This window comes from Carcharodon carcharias, chromosome 28, assembly GCF_017639515.1.
Source record: "Carcharodon carcharias isolate sCarCar2 chromosome 28, sCarCar2.pri, whole genome shotgun sequence".
Taxonomy (NCBI): Eukaryota; Metazoa; Chordata; class Chondrichthyes; order Lamniformes; family Lamnidae; genus Carcharodon; species Carcharodon carcharias.
Window position 1 is genome coordinate 13,085,729 of NC_054494.1, and position 20,658 is coordinate 13,106,386.

The window sequence follows — 20,658 nt, forward strand, 5'->3', positions numbered from 1 at the left end:
TCTAGTGGATCTCATTGTACAATAACTGTAACCTTAAACTAACTGAGGTCTTATTAAGATTTAATATAGACACACCATTACCTCTTAGCTTTTATATTCTATATCTTGTAATATTTCTATTCACTGTTTTACAGACCTACCAACCTGTGCTTCTGCCTTTTAATGTCCTTCTGAACCTGTAATCAAAATCCCGCTACTCTTCTCACTATTACTTCCATCCAGAATAAAATTATTGTTGGGTATTTTTTCACCAAAATATATTACTTCACACTTATTCTTTGTTATGTTCACTTTTAAAAGTGGACTGGATTACATTGGGTCAGGTTTGGGCTATCTCAGATTTTCCAAGTTATGTTTGTACAATTAGTGATGGCAGAAGATATCTGAACAAATGGCTCCAAAGTGCTGCTTAGCAGGTTCTTTAATTGGGGCAAATTCATTTCCATCATGGTGCCCAGCTGACAGACTTCACTGTAGCTGTAATAATTTCTAATGATCTATGAGCTTTGTCACTATGGTGTTGCGACTGACACAGAAAGATGACTCAAATGGGGAAAATGTTGTCATTGCTTATGAGGGTTTATGTGACCATTTTTGCACCAGCCAGAGGATAAGAAACAGATGTTAGTACATTACTGGAGCTCTGTTAGTGTATTAATGCCTACAGGATTGGTGGAGTCTTGTCATTTTCACATTAGTAATATTGGCCATTACAGTGGTTTAGTGGGTCACACTGAACCGTACAGACCAGAAGTTTCTAATTTTGGTTCCTTATCTAACATCCAGATAAGTGTGAGGTGATGCACTTGGACAGGACAAACAAGGCACGGGAATACATGATGAATGGTAGGTCCCTGGGAAGTACCAAGGATCAGAGGGACCTTGATGTGCATGTCCACCAGTCCCTTAAGGTAGCGGGACAGGTAGATAAGGTGGTTAAGAAGGCATATGGGATACTTGCCTTTATTAGTTGCAGCATAGAATATAAGAGCAGAGAGGTTATGTTGGAACTGTAGAAAACCCTGGTTAGGCCACAGATAGAGTATTGTGTGCAGTTCTGGAATCCGCATTGTAGGAAGGATGTGATTGCACTAGAGTGCAGAGGAGATTTACCAGGATGTTGCCTGGGCTGGAGAGCTTTAGTTATGAGGAGAGATTGGATAGACTGGGGTTATTTTCCCTGGAGCAGAGGAGATTGAGGGGGGACATGATTGAGGTGTATAAAATTATGAGGGGCATAGATAGGGTAGACAGGAAGGAACTTTTCCCCTTGGGGGAGGGATCAATAACCAGGGGTCATAGATTTAAGGTTAGGGGTAGGAGGTTTAGAGGGGATGTGAGGAGAATTTTTTCCACCAGAGGGTGGTGGGAATCTGGAACTCACTGCCTGAAAGGGTGGTAGAGGCAGATACCCTCACAACATTTAAGAAGTATTTGGATGTGTACTTGCAATGCCATGGCATACAAGGCTATGGGCCTAGTGCTGGAAAATGGGATTAGAGTAGGTAGGTATTTGTTTGACTGTCACAGACTTGATGGGCCAAAGGGCCTTCTTCTATGCTGTAGACTTCTATGACTATGACTCATCTGTTAGTTAATCTCAGCAGGGAGAATTGCTGGGGTACTGAAGTAGGCGTCAGCATTCCTGGGCTGGGAGTTGGAAAATAAACAGGCAGCAGTCCTGCTGCTGGCCACCATTGACTGACCTCTGTTGGAAGTGCTTGGGTGTGACAATGTCCAGCTTGGCTACCAACATTCACCGTTTTGCCTGATGCATGAAAGATTGCCAATTGGGTGAAGTATTGGAAGGCTTACATAATGGAATTGCTCAGTTGGCACCTTTAGGACAGGAAAAGGAAGAGTAGGGAATGCAAAAACAATGCAATAGAGAGTGTTTTTTAGGCAAGTACAGTACTGGCCTGCTTTGGCGGCTATTTGGAGGTATACTGCTGTGAGCCAACACTGCACTACAGGAGACCCATGGAGTAGCTGTGACACAGTTGCATCCAAAAATTTAACTGTAGGTAAGAAATATTCCACCAAACTTTGCAACATTTGTGAAAATCCTTGACTTACTAATGGTGACTATTTTACAACCTGTACTTGAATCTCCTCTGCCACATTTACCCTGTGAATTGCAGGAATTTACAGGGGCTCAGTAGTGATATGCTCCATTGCTTTCCTGTATTGCTCAAGCAAGAATGAATAAATAGATGAGCATTAATGTTGGGTTTTGGCACACTTACAGTTCTGGCACATCCTGGTGAGCTAAATTCCAGATTAAGCATGCCTTTTGATTTACTTCCATTAGATTATGGGTGCATAGAACCTGTCCTTCACAATAGTTCTCAACTTCCCCTCCATAATATCTCCATTCTATATCACTGGAGGTGATATAATAAATTATTCTTAATTTAGTTATATAATCTATAGAAGCACCGAAATTATTTGTGAAAAAGAAAAGATGGAGAACCAGAAAGTAAGATTAGACTGTCCATGGAGGGGCCAGTTGCCTTGGAAACTGGACGCATTTTGAACAAGGCTGCACACTTGCAACCTCTGCAGACATCATTCCCAATTAATCAAAAACCAAATCACTTGACAGATTGAAAGGGTCAGAAACTCCTGAAACTATCTGACTTGTCATGAACTTGGCAAGGTGTTTCAGCCAATCCGAGCACTGCAGGTCCTGCCCATAATCTAATGCTGTTTTACAGTAATACTCTAGTTTAATTGATGTCTGCTGATGCAAGCTGTAGTGTTGAGCTATGTACGTCTTTGTAGTGTTGATGCCTTTCTCTCTCTGCTCTGTGTCCTCTTCAGAGTGGCTGCACCTTCCATTGCTTCACCCATGCAGCCTGGAATGCTTGCTGGGTCCAGGACTACATCCCTGGCTGCTGCCACTGTAACTGCTGCTATCTCTGCGCAGACTAGGTATATCCACCTCCCTTCACCTACTTTCCATCTCTCTATATGGACCTTATATAAAGCACTGCTACAGAAAATATGTCACTAACAATAAACATTGGAAGCTCAGAGTATACCAGGCAATAATAAATGACACCAGCACAGTGGACCACACTAATTCACCCCCTCCATCCTTTGCCATCCCCTTCAAGTTCCTTGACTGTTCCAAAACTTGGAGAAGTTCTAACTGTGAACTGCAGGTAAAGATGGAAATTGAAGAAAAAACACCCAAATGAGCTTCCTTGCAGTTGCCTATAGGCACTGTTTTAGGGGAGATGGTGGTGTAGTGGTAATGTCACTGGACTAATAATCCAGAAGCTCAGGCTTATACCTGGAGGACATGGGTTCAAGTCTCAAAACAACAGCAGCTGGTGGAATTTAAATTCAATTAATTAAAAAATCTGGAATATAAAACTATTATCAGTAAGCTACCAATGATTGTTGTAAAAACCCTTCTGATTCAGTAATGTCCTTTAGGGAAGGAAATCTGCCATCCTTACCTGGTCTCGCCTATGTGTAACTCACAGCTCTTAACTGTCCTCTGAATTGGCCAAGCAAGCCAATCACTTAAGGCCAATTAAGGATTGGCAATAAATGCTGGCCTTGTCAGTGATGCCCCCATCCCATGAAAGAATAAAAAAAAGTATTCAAAAACATGTGCTCTTAGCTACAGGGGGAGAACCTGCCTGCAGTGACTCACTGATGCTCCTATGTTTATTGCTATGTGACTATGAGTTAAATATTAACAATACTCCAGCCTTCTTTTTAAAAGAAAAAAAATATATTGGAGAAGAAGGCAGATGGGAGGGACACGGGGTAGTTGGGAATGACACTGCGCAGGTGGGAGTGTCTCGGAACAGGTGGGAATGTCTTGGGTCAGGTGAGAGTGACTTGGCACAGGTGTGAGCATCTCAGGGCAAATGGGAGTGACATGGCACAGGTGTGAGCATCTCAGGGCAAGTGGGAGTGACATGGCGCAGGTGTGAGCATCTCGGGAAAGGTGCGAGTGACATGCGCAGGTCTGAATGTCTCAGGGAAGGGGAAAGTCACATGGCACAGGTGGGAATGACATGGCGCAGGCAGGAGTGTCTCAGGGCGGGTGGGAGTGACACAGTGCAGGTGGGAGAGTCTCAGGGCGGGTGGGAGTGACATTGGGAAAAAAGGAGTATCTCGGGGCAGGTGTGACTTTGCTAGCTCAATGCTTCGATTGGTTAAGGAACTGAGCTGGCTTGATGTGAGCACATGTAGTGAAGGTTGCTGTTATGTTTGGTTGAGGGTTTAGCTGGTTCACTGGTAGGGGATGGAGGTGTGTTGTCTGGTTGATGATATTAATTTTGATTTGAATTTTTTTTACGTAAGATCTTATGACTACAGAAAGTGAACTGGCATCAGTGGGACTGAGCTCAGTGGGTTCAATAAACTGAATTAACACACACAGACAAGAACTTGCTGGAAATGACCATTTCTGATTTTAGCAAATACTTGACACAGTTGTTCACTCGTTAGTGTAGGTGTTAATCATTCAAAATAAATGGTCTTGGATGTGGAATAATTCACACTAGGCACTACTAGTGGTAGTGCGGTTGAATATCAAGAAAAGGTTGTTAGACTCTCTATTGTTGGAGATGGTAATTGCTTTCCACTTATGTGCCTGTGTGTGAATGTTGTCCTTGTTGCATGTGGGCACAGGCTGATCATCATCTGAGGAATCGTGAATGGAGAATCAGTGAACAGCCCCACTTTTGACATTATGTGAGGGAAGATCATTGAAGCAACTGAAGATAGTTGGGCCTAGGAACACTGTCTGATTAACTCTTGCAGTGATGTCCTGGAGCTGATTTAATTTTCTCCAACAACAACTACCTCCCTTTCTGCCAGTTGTTTAGTTCTGAAACAGCCAGTATGGATCCAATGGGCTGAATGGCCACCTCCTATGCTGTTGACTTCTATGGTTTTGTGGTCCACTGAGCAAACTTGCACACAACAGAGCACTGCTAAGTCTTCCAGGGAAAAGGCGAATAGCAGAAAGGATGTGAGCCAATATAATAAGAACTGTTTGTTCAATGAGAGGATGATCACTGTGGGTGATCTATCTGATCGGAGAGTGTCTTAATAGTTATTTGGGATTAGAAGGCCACAATAGTTAAAAAGACTACAAAAATAGCTTTATCAGAAGTGACTGCCCAAAGCCAAGGGGATTTGGGTTGATCTGGACTTGTTCGAACTGACTATAAATTTAGTTTGGTTTGGATTCAGAACCTGGATTACACTCTGTTCTTGAGATTTTTGTGAATTTGAAATTATTTTAAACAAATCAGCACAAATCTTGGGTGATGTTGTGGGAGGAAGGTGTAGAAGTCCCAGGATGGGAACTCAATATGACAAAACATTTAGGGTAATGTACTAAATCGTGTTTGAAAAAAGTCAGACATTAATTTTCTCAGTAAATTCTGATAAATTTAAATCTATGTCATTTCTTGCTCTCTTTTAAACAGCAGGTGTACAGGCAGAGGAGCCTGTATTCAAAAAGTTTCCAAATTCTTGGATTTTTAAAATGTTATTTCAAAGAGAATTAAAAACGTGTATCAAAATATTTTGATACCAGACCCAGACCTGCTGAGTTTTTCCAGGTAATTCTGTTTTTGTTTTGGATTTCCAGCATCCGCAGTTTTTTTCTTTTTATCAAAATATTTTAATTGAGAATTTTTGATGAAGAGTTAAGCCCCATGGCACAAGACACCACCAGGGTTGGAAACAGGAGAACAAACGGAACAAATTAGATAAATTAAATGAAAACAGAAAACACTGGAAATACTCAGTAGGTCTGGCAGGATCTAAGGAGAGGGAAACAAGAGTGAACATTTTAGGTTGATACACTTGCTGAGAGTTCCCAACATTTTCTGTATTATTTCAGGTTTCCAGCATCCGCAATATTTTGCATTTGTATTGAGGTTAATTGAGAAATGGCCATTTAGATGGCAATAAAATTTGTCCTACAATTTAGAGATTGTAAAAGGAAATGAAAACTGAGGAAGCTTAAAGAATTCCTAGGTTAAACTGAGGAAGGTTAAATAATTCCCAGATTGAGGGAAGTGTTAGACAAAGATCTGCAAGCCCTGGGCTACATAAGGGGTTGTCACCTTTGGTTCCACAATTCTTTATTTTTCTCAGTGTTTGGCATGAAACAGTAGGTATCCAAGTTTGTTCCTGCAGTGAATTCTCATTCTCAGCTATACATTATGACAAAGAGCTCCATCTCAAAACAGCTGACTTTGCAGCACCCAGTTTGTCAGCATTTTTGGAACAAACTGCTGGTGACATCCAGTGGCAGGTGCAAAGTACTACAATGCAATTATTTCCACCCAATGCACAAGGGCTAATTCTGGGAGTCTGTGCTGCTGATCCAGAGCCACGTTTCAGACAGTTGCAGGTCAGCAGCTCCAGTTGCCCATCCCTTGTGACTACAAAGGATCCTTGGAGCAGTATTACCCCTTTGAATCTCAAAACTAATGAGTTCTGAAGCAAAGTTGTGATAATCTATAATGACATGACAAGGTTTTGCTCTTGTGTTCTCTGCTGCCTTCCTGAATGCTTTAAGCCATTGGTAAAATTTTCATTTTATTCCGGCCTTCACGAGATGTGGGCTTTGCTGGCTAGGCCAGCATTTATTGTCCTTAAGAAGGTGATGGTAAGTTGTCATCTTGAACTGCTGCAGTCCATATGGTATAGGTGCTGTTAGGAAAGGAGTTCCAGGATTTTGACCCAGCTGCAGTGAAGGAACAGCGATATAGTTCCAGGTTAGGATGGTGTGTGGCTTCTTGCAAGTGATGGTGTTCCCATATGTCTGCTGCCTTTGTCCTTCTAGGTTATAGAGATCGTAGATTTGGAAGGTGATATGCAGGAACTTCAGTGAGTTGCTGCAATGCATCTTATAGACAGTACACATTGCTGCCACTATGTAACAGTGGTGAAGGGAGTGAATATCGAAAATGGTGAAAGGGATACCAATCAAGCGGGCTGCTTTATCCTGGTGTTGAGTTTCTTGAGCGTTGTTAGAGCTGCTTTCATCCAAGCAAGTGAGACGTATTCCTTCACACTCCTGACTTGTGCCTTGTAAATGGTAGATAGGCTTTGACGAGTCAGGTGAGTTACTCTCTGCAGAATTACTAGCTTCTGACATGTTCTTGTAGCCACAGTATTTATATGGCTAGTCGAGTTCAGTTTCTGGTCAATGGTAGTCCCAGGATGTTGGTGTGGAGGATTCAGCGATGGTAACACCATTGAATTTAGGGGAGATGGCTGGGTTCTCTCTCGTTGGAGATGATCATTGCCTGGCACTTGTGTGGCACAAGTGTAACTTGCCACTTCAGCCCAAACTTCAATGATGACCAGGCCTTGCTGCATATGAACATGTACTGCTTCAGTGTCTGAGAAGTCACAAATGGTGCTGAACATTATGCAATCATCAATGAACATCCCCACTTCTGACCTTATGATTGGAGGGAAGGCCATTGATGAAGCAGCTGAAGATGGTTGGGCCTAGGACATTATCCTGAGGAACTCCTGCAGTGATGTCCTGGGAGTGCGATGTTTGACCTCCAACAACCACAACCATCTTCTTTTGTGCTAGGTATGACTCCAACTAGTGGAGAGTTTTATCCCTGATTTCCATTGGCTCCAGTTTTGCTAAGGCTGCTTGATGCCACACTCGGTCAAATGTGCCATGATGTCAAGGGCAGTGACTCTCATCTCTTGAGTTCAGCTTTTTTGTCCATATTTTGAACAAGGCTGTAATGAGGTCCAGAGCTGTGTGGCCCTGGTAGAATCCAAACAGAGCTTTAGTGAACAGGTTAAGTGCCACTTGATAGCACTTTTGATGACACCTTCCATCACTTTGCTCATGATTTAGAGCATACTGATGGGGCGATAATTGGCTAGGATGGGTTTGTCCTGATTTTTGTGGACAAGATATACTTGGGCAATTTTCCACATTATTGGGTAGATGCCAATAGTGTAACTGCACTGGAACAGCTTGGCTAGGGGTGCAACTGGTTCTGGATTGCCAGAGTGTGGTCAGGGCCCATAGCCTTTGCAGTATCCAGTGCCTTCAGCCATTTCTTGATATCACATGGAGTGAATCGTATTGGCTGAAGACTGGCACCTGTGATGCTGGAGACCTCAGGAGGAGGCGGAGATGTATCATCCACTCAGCACTTCAGGCTGAAGATGGTTGCAAATGTTTCAGCCTTGCCTTTTAGCACTGAAGTGCTGGACTCACTTCACAGAGGATGGGGATATTTGTGGAGCCTCCTCCTCTAGTGAGTTGTTTAATTTTCCACCACCATTCATGACTGGATGTGGCAGGACTGCAGAGCTTAGGTCCGATCCATTGGTTGTGGGATTGCTTAGTTCTGTCTATTGGATGCTGCTTATTCTGTTTGGCATTCAAGGAGTCCTGCGTTATAACTTCACCAGGTTGATGCCTTATTTGTGGTATGCCTGATTCTGCTCCTGGCATGCTCTCCTACATTCTTCATTGAACCAGGGTTGATCCCCCACTTGATGGTAATGATAGAGTGGGAGATATGCTGGGGAATGAGGTTACAGATTGTGGTTGAGTACAATTCTGTTGCTGCTGATGGCCTACAGCACCTCATGGATCCCCATTTTTGCATTGCTAGATCTGTTTGAAATCTATCCCATTTAGCACCATGGTAGTGCCATGCCTAAAATGTCCATTTCCTGCATCCTTGACTTGAGGATGAAAATTATTGGGCCATATCGAAGGCAGACAGAATTTACCTATTTTTCATCAGCAATGGGGATGCCGCTATTGGTTTGAAGTACTACAAAGGCAATGTAACTGGCACCCCGATAATGGGAAATGCTTTCACATCACTTCACTCTGACCCTTCTGCAATAATGACTTGGCAGAAATGAGGAGCAACCTCACCCCACTGTCAGCTTCACTCTCCAGCTCCATGGCCTGGGTTTTTTAATGTTATCCCTCTGTCTTCACCCGTTGTCCGAAAGCTACCACCACACAGACATTGGACTGGAGTCAAAACACAGGCCTCTTTATCTGTGCCTGCCTGAAAAATCCAAAGAGAATTAACCTAAAGGAAGGAAACTACCAGAGCATTGTCAGCATTTTAGGCAAAAGCCCGGCATCTTCTACAGCATAAAGCACATTACTGCATTATAAATAATCTTATCACACAACCTATTTACAATTTCTCTGTATGAACAGTGTCCTTTAAAAGTAACCCTCCTTTTAAGCAAACAACTGTTTCTTCTTTTAAACTTATTCCAGGCTTAAATATCTTTTTTTTATTCTCTTCAAAACTCAGGAAACAAATGATGAAATTTGTTTAAACGGAAAAAATGTTTCAGCTTTGGAGTCTTACTGGGGTTGGACCTGAGTGGGATCTGACCTCTCTGTTGATGGGTCAGGATAAGCAAACTGTTCCTCACCTTTTTAAGTCAGATGGTTACCAGAAGAAAGATGAGATTTTAGGGGGAGCTCGATGCTTTGTGTGTGTTTGTCTGACAATTATTGCAACTGTTGCAGCCCAAGCATTTGGAACAATTTCTGGTTAAAGTATGTTAAAGGGTTAAACTCATTTTATCTCTGAAAAGTTTTTTTGCTGCACATTAGGCCTTTTCTGCCTCCTTGCAGCATGTGCCATTCCTAAATCAAGTGTCTTAGTTGCATCCCATTCTAAATAGTGTTCTTGAATTGGATGTGAAGAGATTTAGAGAGGGGTCTGTGTCCATGGAGATGTGTCTGGTGATTGTTTGAGAGTTTGGAAATTATCAATGGGTCAGTGAGCGGGTGCAAAGCTTGTTCTAGTACTGCGCCATACACACCAGGATTGTCCTGGTCTTTGCTGAGCTATCTAGTCTCAGCTGGAGGAGTAGCAGTTTGGTTCTAACAGCTGGCCTCACTGCCACAGGGTTAGGAAGGAGAAAGATCGAGCAGGGTTCCTGCGCCTGATGACCTCTGCTGAACAGTATGGGGCAGAGGTTGGATCAGGCTCAACAGTGGTGCCATCGATGGTCAAATAGCTTGACAATACTCATTATCTAGGGTCACAGATAAGTTAATTAAGCTTAGTATTGAAGGGTAATCTGTGCCAGCAAAAGTCAGGAGAGGAATGAACCAAGCTGGTGAAATGAATTTTATCATCTTCATAATACGTTTTTTTTTCAATTCTTTGTGGGGTAGATTCGGTGTCAACCCACTCAAACCAAGGAGCGCCTTGGAGGCGATTCGTATAACTCCACTCATCAACGCGCCTTCCTTACCCAAACGAACCAGGCCTAGTTCTGTTCCTCTGGGGAAAGCAAACCTGAGGTACCACGAATCCGTGGAAACTAATCCTATAAAGGGCCACATGTGCAGAGCATATACGGATAAACATGGATTTCTAAATGTATAACAAGCTCTAGAAATAAATCTATAAATAGTCAAAGAATTCTTTATGAATTGTATTGTAGTGAATCGACATAATCAATTATAGCGTATGCTAACATTTTAATTGATGTGTTGCAGATATATTGAAATTTTCATGCAGAAATTGTCCTTAAGCTTACAACATCCTCCTTTAGAAAGTAGGATAGTGCGGCACATAATCCACTCTGGTGCGTACTGAGAGAGTGCTACCCTGTCAAGTGTGCCATCGTTCAAATAAGACTGAGGCACCCCCTATCCTCTCAGGCAGATGTAAATAATCCCATGGCACTATTTCTATGGCACAAGATAAGTTTAGTTCTCCCTGGTGTAATTGCCAATATATATCCCTCAAACAACCCCTAAAAATAGAAATATCTGGTCATTATTTCATTGCTGTTTGTGGGACCATGTTGTATGCAAATTGTGTTTCCTACATCACAACTGTGACTATACTTAATTGGTTGTAAAGTGCTTTGGGCTATCTTGAGGTAGTGAAAGGCACAAAAGAAATGCAACTTATTTGTATTCTAGAGCAGACTGAGACAACTTGTCCTCTTATCTTTCCTTTCCTGTGGAGAGGTTCCTGGCCTTGGCTGTTAACTGTATGTCCACCAAGTTTATAGCAGGAGATTGGGAGAACATTGTTGAAATTCTACCCCAATATTCTACTGAAAGATTTTCAATGCTTGCTCTGAGTCATGGGTATTCTATGCTTTGGAGCCCAGCTGTAATGCTTAATATTTGCCTGGCCTAGTTCTTTTGAGGCCATAGCTCCCAATAGGAAAACCTGAGTAATCGTAGCTCAGATAAATCAGCAAATTATAGGCTTGTTTTCTACTTAAAATGACTTCTGTGGTTTACAGTTGTCATGTGTATACTCCTAAAATATCTCAAATTTCATATTATTAATAAATTGAAAATTTAGTAATTCACAAAAGAAATCAGAAAAATACCCATAAACTCTGCATCCTACCTTTCAATGCTTTCCCCATTTCTTTGCAAAATTAGCTGCACCATATCTGGGCATACTCTCTTTTAATAGTTAACAGTCCCAGTCCTGGCTATACTCTCCATGGGCTGGGCCAATGCATATCTGCCATCCTAAGGCTTTATGTGAAGAATGCAGAGATATGTGTCACTTAGCATCCATTCCCAACCTTTGGAAGCAGCTGTAACCATTCCAGGATGGGACTGACAAAGTCAAAGAAATAAGAAAGAGGCCAGCCAGAACCAAGAGATATGAAGAAGGTAAAAGAAAAATTGTGTCAAATTAGGGGGAAAGGGGCAAAGATACAGGGCGAGAATAATATAGTACGCATCAAACATGGGGATAGATTAAGAAAGAAAATAGAGAGTGAAGGGTTGCACATGGGCATCCAAAACTGTGTATTGTCTTCCAGTGAAACAAAGTTAGAAAGTAGAGATAATTAGACTAAGGTATGCAGATGCAACTTGATCCCCATTTTAAACTAATGTGCATTCTGCTTGTTTTTAAATTTATTTTATTATAAAGTTCTTAAGGTCATTTATAATTGAAACTGCCTATGTAAACTTGTCACATTGCAATTGCACCTTCCTGTCAGTAGTGGCAGTGTAGTGCCCCCATGACAAGTTTACATAGGCTATTTCCATTACAAATTTGACATAGGGATTTATCCTGCAAACATTTACAGAAAGTGCACGTGGATGTGGAATTTTCAATTTATTATGTATGCATATATCTGCAACACCAATTAACTGTAAATGATACTTTAAACATATTTATTTCAAGTGATAATTATTTGAATATATTTCAAAATGTATTTTTCTTCCATTTTGGAGAATTATTTAAAAGTGTTATATTTTTCATATATACCCTCCCCATGTGGACAGCGTGATGGCAACAATTCTATAATTCCTCCTCACACAGTGTGCCTAATATGCACCTATAATACCCGAAGTCAAGAACAATCTAACTATTCCCAATCTTTGAAATCTTTCTGTGGTTTTTGGACTAGCAGTACCTGAGTTTTTATAAGAATATATTTTTTAATAAACACATATATCATAATCCTTATTTGTACTAATCGTTTTAGAATCTATGCTTCCTCCACCTGTGTTTAATACTGGTGGGTGTAAGAAACAGTCCTATTATATCCTACTTTTAAAAAGGATTCTGTTGCTAAAGTTTCCTTTGTTCCTTTTTCCAGTTATATTGTGGTGCTCTTTTAAAGCCTTAATGTAAGATCTGGGTTTGAATCTAAACCAAACACAAGATTATATCATCACTCTCTTCTGGGAGTTGAGCCCTTTCACCTCTGGGATGTAGGTTTCTACAAGGAAGAGTTGAGGGTATTTTTCACTGACAGGAGGAATGGGCACTGCACTGTGTACTTCCAGTAGGGGTCATTGGATCGTGATTAGAAGCAAAAGGTGGAGAAAGCTATCACAGAGCTCAATAGTTACAAAATAAATGACGTTGACACTGAATCGGTTAACATCCCAAAGGTAGGATGACCTAAAGCTCCTATAAAAAGTGATGTTGCCAAAATCTTGACCCAATTCACTCAATACAGACTTTGTTAGACAAGGCCAAGTATAACTTTTCTATCTAACTTGGAACAAAATTTAAATTCTTGAATGGTTAGCATAAAAGAAATGAATCTTAAGTATCCAACTATTAAAAATGTGGAGGACAAAGAAGGTGTCCTGAAATAGCTTCAATACATGTTACAAATAACAAGTGAAGAGCAGCTTTTGTGTTGATATGGAGGAACTCGTGCCTCATGAGTTGTGAGTTCTTTGCCCTTCTTCCACGATATTATGGATAAATGCTTAAATGCTGATTCATGTCACAGAAAAATAGAGCCACAAATTTGGAAGTTTATAGGCTTGAGATCAAAAATGGGGAAAATACAGGAGTTTGCTATAAATGAAATAAGTTTGTATCCTCTCAGGTGGGAGAAGGAAAGAAATTAAATCTAACAATTGGCTAGGAGTTTTTTTGAGGCTGTGCCTAAATGAAATATTTCAGATACAAATGGGGTGGATTTTCCCTTAGTACCAGGATATAAAGCTAGTTGTGCAGATCAGTCCTCCATTATAGAATGAGCACCTAAAATTGATGGAAGTGTAGTTTTTATACCAAGCAGCTGTTTCACAACACGAGCTTCATGCCCAAGTATCAAGTCAAAAATCCACCCCTATATCACTTAACTTTCAGGAACAATGCCTTGTTATTTGGCTTACTTCAGTCAAGTTGACATTTTAACCCAGTAATATCACAAAATGGAGGTTATTCAGAATGAATAAAAGAGACTGACAAGATCCTACATTTTGGGCCTCTGCTTTTCATAATATTGATTTATTTTCTCTGTGAAGATGATGATACTAAATTGACTTATGGAGATTTGAGTCTTAGCATCTGGGTAGGGGGGAAGTAAAGTTTATTCCACAATGGAAAGATGATGTGCAGTGATATAAAAATAAGCATATTCACAGAGCAAAAGTTATAACTTTCCCAAAGATGGATTAGGAGATATACGTGGTTGTACTAGCAGACCATTCGTTCAAAGTGACTCAACACTGCCTGGGTCATTCACAAAATAATTTTAGATGTATATCTCATATCATATGGTACCACGTGTAAATACATATCAGCAATGTTCTGAAGTGTGTGTGCAAACTACCTCAAATCAGAACATTGTATGTTAGCAACTCAAAAAATAAAGGAAAATAGCTCCACCACACAACCTTTAACTTTCAGGAACTGTACACCTGACGTGTACATGGGCATAGATTCAAGTATTGTCTTTGAACAGAGCATTAGAGTAAATTTTTTACATCTCCACCCCCACTGCAGAATTTTGTTAGATAGGAGTGTGGGTCAGAGATGGAGCTTTATTGAGCTAATTACATGAAGTGCATTCCCAACCTCTATGCAAGGAGCTTCAAAGTTGCAAAGCCCAGCTCTAAGACACTGTATGTGTGTAGTCTATCTGTTCTGAAGCTGCTTTCACAGTTGCTAAATTACTCTGGCCATATTAAAGGAAAACCTTAATAGAACAGAATACATTGTGGTTTCTTTTTTCCTGTAACCTAAGTTATCCCTTAAAAATCTTTCGAATATTTTCAACAAGGAAAACAGGTGGATTTTTAGGTGGATAGCATTTCCCTTCACAGGAGAAAATGCACCATGTTCTTCACTCACTGTGAGGTATTCATTTTGTTTAATACCTTTTGTCTCCTTTTGACTACAGTTGGCAGCAGAAGACTTCTTCCTCCATCAGCTACCAGTCTCATTCAGCACATAACCTAAGGACTAGGTACCTGTTTATAGATTTGTGTCAAAATCACTTCAACTTTTTAACAGAATACTAATGCTACACATGGTGTGATGGTACTATATTAACCAGTCAACAGAGATGCCAAGTATTCATGTTTCCTGCTTCCTTTCTGTTCCAGATTTATTTTGGAACTTTCTTATATAACTGAGGCTGTTTCAGTCCAAGCAGCAAGCTCTCCATTTCCCAAACTTGGAAGGAATTGAGATTGTGAAATCCAAATCAGCCCAAGTTGCAGTGACATTCTGTGTCTTTTCTGCATGCCCTCTAAATATCAGGGGACCAACCTATAGAACAGCAGAGCAGCCTAGCATATGCCCTGTTAATATGCTGATTAAACCTCATGGTTTTAAACGCACGGACCAGAATACACACATATGCCATTGGCAACAAAATACATTGAATTGCATGACATAATACCCCTGCCCCAATTAAACAGTGTACCCTCCAATTTACTGTGAGCAATGCATCAGTACATCTACTAGGCTATAAATAAAACTGGAAAAAAATGTAAGGAAATGAGAGAGGAAGGAATAGTCATTGTGGAATGTTTATGGAGAACCTCAGCACCCATAATTCTTTCCTCTTCCCCTCAGTCCATTGCCTTTTTAGTTTTTTGAATGTTGTCATCTCTGTTCCTCAGCTTTAGCTTCATCTTGCTTGAGGAAAATAGCCTAATCAACAACTAATCCAATATTTCTATCTTGAATCCCTTTCACAGTTTTTCTTTCATAAACTGATATCACACATCTTAAATGTCTCTTGCTGAGCACACTTTTATTCCTGATATTATCAAATGCAATGAACAGTGCTCCAAAATTTAGCAATATTGGAGTTGACAGGACGGTACCACAAAACAGGATTGGCCATCTGTTATAGAGAGATCTTGATATTCACTTCCATTACAGTTCTATTTGTTATGATGTGGCAAATGATGTGTGTCAGGCAGACCAAATCCATAAAGAAAACTTGGTCACGCTATCACAACTATTTTGCAATTTGTATTTATTCCGAGATGTGTGCACTGAGTTCATAAGTAATGAGTCCTAAAAGACTTTGAGATTTTAAAAATTAAATTAGATTATTAACAAAATAAAAGATTTCAAACAGATACATAAGACTACAAATTACTTGCTACTATAACAACTCCTAAAATTCCTAATTAACCTGACTCCCGGTTATACACCCCCTTTAAGGCAACAATCCAAAATAGATTTTAGATTTAAAACAAAACCAGCAAGTTAACACAGTACTCACAGGAATCCCAAATGGCTTCCCCAACTTTACATAGCAGACTTATGCAGAAATGGCTGGAGGCTTCTTGAAAGTTGTTTCACACTCTCTCGTTAGATCTTACATGGTCCTTTCCACACACAGCCTTGCATTCTCCTTTATATGCTCCTCTCTCTTTAGTACGTAAATTCTATTGTTCCAGATGTCTTTGAAATTGTATCTTCCTCATAAGATAAAAACTTTCATGTTACCAATATTGTCAGTAACCTTTGGGAAAAATAAACACACTCCTTAGCCTTGCTTATCCTGGCTAGTTGTAAACAGACAAACATTCCTTTGAAATCCAAACAATCTCTTAATTTATCTAAAAATGCAAATTCCCTTCACACCTTACATGCTAAGCCAGCATGCATGTTTACTCATTAGCATTTCAAGTACATTTCTACACCTAGCTTCTTTTGATAATTCCAAACTTTCAGTCTACCTGGCTCAAAATGTAATTAAACCACACACACAGACCCAACTATATTCACACCCAAAAATCTACTTTATAATAAACCAGAAAAACATTATGAAAATTATTAGACTTTCGTCATTGCTGTCAATGAAATTAAGTATCAGGCACTGTATATAACAAGCGACACAAGATACACACCAACCAAGATAAAATTTCTATCCTATAGTCTCTTGCAAGGAGGTCTCATGGCGCATGGGTAGCTTCCCTGCCTCTGAGTCAGAATCTCTGGGGTCAAGTCCCACTCCTTAACTTGATGGCCAAGGAAGGCGTGTTCATAACGCAGCCAAACAGGTTGAGTGTCAACTTGTAAATCCTTCCAACATACTCCAATAGCAGGCAATAAGAATAGTAGAGAATCCTGCTCAGCCATGTGATTGGAAAAAAAATGGAGCCTCTACCACTATTCATAGCTCCAGGCTACAACATGCATGTAAAAGTGTATGTTGCCACTGTAATTCGGACTCCTTGGGGGATCAGTTGGCTGGGTGGCAGATATGGATCAGACTGGTGCCAACTCCAGAGGGTTTGATCCCCGTTCTGGCTGGGGTGGATTTAGGACCTGTCTCCTTGCCCTACCCATGGTGGAGGACAGGCACTGTGGGTGGGACCTGCCTTTGGGCAGAGAACTCAAGAAGAAGTTGTCTCTTGCAACCATGTTGCAGTCCAGCATATACACCCTTTGATTCTGTTGTAAAGTCCTACAATAAAACCTAATTCAATAACCACTGCAGTGGAGCTAAATGCCTTACTCCATTTTCTCAATAGGGAGGAGTGTTAGTTTAACATCAACTGCAATAGACATTATTTAGTACATTTACTCTGAATCCAACATTCAAACTCACATCCAATGAACCCCATCCTCAGGCAATATTCAGATTCTTGAAAGCAAGCTACTTAGATGTGCTTCCCTTGAGCCCCAGCCTGAAATGGACTTGATCACCCAGAATTCCAATCCCAGCTGTCATTCAAACTCACCTGATCCTGGCCAGAGTCTCAGTCCACATTTATAATTGTATGCCTGGAGTCAGAGTCTCTGGTGTTGGTCTCATTCACCCAGCACAGCAGTAAAAGCTTTATCAGTGAAATTCCAAATGTCAGGATGAGGTGAGAAGCTAAGGGAAGCTAATTCTCCACCTCTGCTATACAAACAGACTGGCTGCATGATCAGTGACTAGCTCATTGGTTAGATATGGATTAGGAAGACCGTTTGCCATGTCCTAGCTCACCCACCAGCTAAAATGTACAATCCCCAATCACAGCATCTAGTTGCTTGTTGAATAATTGCAATGTTTTTACTTCCACTGCCTTACCAAGGCCATTCCAAGTAATTATTATGGATTGAAGAAAAAACCCTGACATGTTTTTGTGCTACCTTTGGACAGTTTGCATTTGTACCCTTTGTCTTAGCATCATGATTTAATGTCAAATATTGATCTAGACTTAACCCCTCAGTACTAATTATTATCTGATAAAATCCCTTCTCAGTCATGTTGCTTTTATATTCAAGAGACCACATTTCTTCAGTCTTCCCTCAGTTCAGTCCTTTGGCTTTAGGGACCAGTCTTGTTCTACTTCGCACCACCTCCAGGGTTCCAAAGTATCTCAGTGATCAATACTAAAGTGAACATGTCCAGTGAAGCTGCGGTCTTGGACCGAAGCCTCAACATTTGGAAGATTGGGGCAATATTCTCAAAATGCTGTCTCTGTCTTGTCTTGTGCTCCCAGTCTTGCTAAATTTGACCTCCAGTCAGGCCTGACAAAAACACTGTCCAACAAAAAAACCTTGTCCAACTTTGTACTTCTCTGGTTCAGTTATATAATTCAGTCATCTAGTTGCTGCTCTGCAGTATTTGGGCATGTTACTAAATTGCTTCACCTGCACCAGTGAAGGTAAAAGCAGAAAAGCAACCAGTGGCACAATCTTCTTTCAAGAAATGGGAAAATGTAATTTCTTTTCAAACAAACCAAGGATGTGACCTTCAGACTGGACGGCTGAGAAGACGCATGATAGCACTATCAGGGGAACTGGTAAAGCAATTCAAAAGCCACTGGTCTTGTCATGATGTGCAGTTTGAAACTTTTGGCTTCAGTAATAGTTTGTAGAAAACAATTCCCTTCATACCTATGATGGAATTGCAGATGAGGAGAGAATTGGCTACTTATTGAATGTCTTGTATTCAAGTCTCAGAATATCCATTGATCCAAGGTCTGTGTAAACTGATGATAAGACACATTTCTGCTGCGCATTCTTAGTCATGGATTTGATAACATGCCTTTGGCATCCTGTTTGGGTCTGTTCCAAAGGTAATAATTTAATTACATTTCCCTTGTATTTCCCATTCACTTTCCATCCTGTTTTTTAAATTCTTCAGTCAGGGCTTCACAAGCAACACTGAAGTGATCGGGCCTCCAGCTCCTCAAGTTTGTACAGAAGCCACAAACCCAGCTTCTAAACCAAAGGTTGTCAGCACAGCGAGTATCAGACCTGCAGCCTTTCACTCAACAGGAGGTAATATATTAAAGCAGCATTTGTTTTTCACTTTGTTAGACAGGGAAGATGGTTATCTGAACATCCATGGAAAGAGTTTCAGCATTTAAGGAACATTTAGTGAAGCTTCCTAATGATAAAATGAAACATTTCTGTCTGAGGTATATATCATTAGCATTAACTTCTTTATTTCTGTTGCAACACACAAAATACTAAAAACACTTCACTTACAGAAATAAACATGTCCCAGTATATTTAAATGCAATTGTTTCAGAATTAGCCATTTGAGTGAAGTGCATCAGAGAGCAGCTAAGCCATTCAATTCAAAGACAAACATTTTATGAGAATGCACCAAATATATTTTTGATTGGCAACTATTTTTCAATTCAACAGTTACTTAAATCTACTTGGTCTTTTTGAAACGTAATTTTCAGTCCATTTGATTGAAATTGAAGAGTCCACCTAAAACCCTTGCAGACATAATGGCTAGACTAGAGAACTTTGGGGAATGGCAAGGGAAATAAAGAACTGCCACATGAAATTATTATATACATTTGATTTAGCACAATGATCATGAAGAAATTTTAATTAATCACCTAAATAGCAAAACATGTAAGAGGTCTCCTGGGATACACTGAGTGATGGTTCCCCTGTAGCAGTCAATTAAGATGCTGAATCCCAAAAATAGCTGTGGAGTAAAAACCCAAAAAGTAACACAACATCTAACTGGAACATGAATTTTAAGCTCGAACACTGGTTTAGATTTGTAGAGCCAAACCTTTGCTTTCCCTACTTTGGCCAAAGGTTTGGTTCTGAAAATCTAAACCAGTGTTCGAGGACTGGAGTTTTATGAATGGACAAGAGACTGCACAGTGAAGAACATCAAATTCAACTATTCTAGTTCTGAGTGTTTTCTAATGGTGTGCTATGCAATGTGATGGACAAATACCATATAGTTGACCTTCTGCACCACTGTAACGAGAAATTTTAAAGAATCTCTTTCTGCAACTAGTTCTCCATGGTTGTGTACCCTGGTACCAATTCACATTCCCATATCAACTTGCAACCTTAAAATGCTATTTTGTGATCTGGCCCAGCACTTCAAAAGCACGCTGAATTTGAATAATGTTGATACTGGGCTAGGATAGGAAGCTGCCTACATTATTTTCAATTGGCTGTAGCTCATGTTAATCATGGAAAGCTCCTCACCTGGAGCTCTGTTTACTATTGGTTGTCACCCAACCACTGCACACTGTAGGAATTTGCAGCTACATAGTGTTGTGCCCCGCATCATTTCCATTCACAACAATACTGAGGAAAGAGAGGCATTGAAGGCAAGGGGAGGGGAAAGCTGAGTTTTTTTGTGGGGGTAACAACAATGACAGCAACAACTTACATTTTATATAGTGCCTTCAACATAGAAAAGGAGGGAAGGCCAAAGGTTTGGTCAAAGTGTGTTTTAAGTATGGGATTAGAGGAGGAGAGGAAAGCAGAAAGGTGGAGGGTTTAGGTAAGGAAATCCAGAGCATGGGCCCAGACAATTGAACCTACAGTTGCCAATGGTGGGGTACAAAGCAAGTCAACAATGCACAAGAGGCTGAAGTCAGAGGAACTGAGGGTTCAGGGAACATTTTAGCTTTGGAGAAAGTTACAGAGATAGACAAGGCAATAGAGT

General features: G+C 40.5%; 1 protein-coding gene across 9 annotated transcripts in view; it reads left to right on the forward strand.

The window, feature by feature from the left end:
• LOC121270752 (LIM domain-binding protein 3-like) overlaps positions 1–20,658 on the forward strand; it is a 171,631-nt gene that overhangs the window by 124,393 nt on the left and 26,580 nt on the right. For 6 of the 9 annotated variants that reach the window (XR_005941600.1, XM_041176143.1, XM_041176144.1 and 3 more), the window contains 4 exons: positions 2,824–2,934; positions 10,196–10,324; positions 14,662–14,727; positions 18,868–19,004. Coding sequence is in view for 8 of the 9 variants with exons in the window: in XM_041176143.1 (XP_041032077.1) it covers positions 2,824–2,934; positions 10,196–10,324; positions 14,662–14,727; positions 18,868–19,004 (443 nt within the window). In the remaining variant the exon portion in view is untranslated. The remainder of the gene's footprint in view (positions 1–2,823; positions 2,935–10,195; positions 10,325–14,661; positions 14,728–18,867; positions 19,005–20,658) is intronic. The other 3 variants (XM_041176142.1, XM_041176141.1, XM_041176145.1) reach the window with 3 other exon arrangements.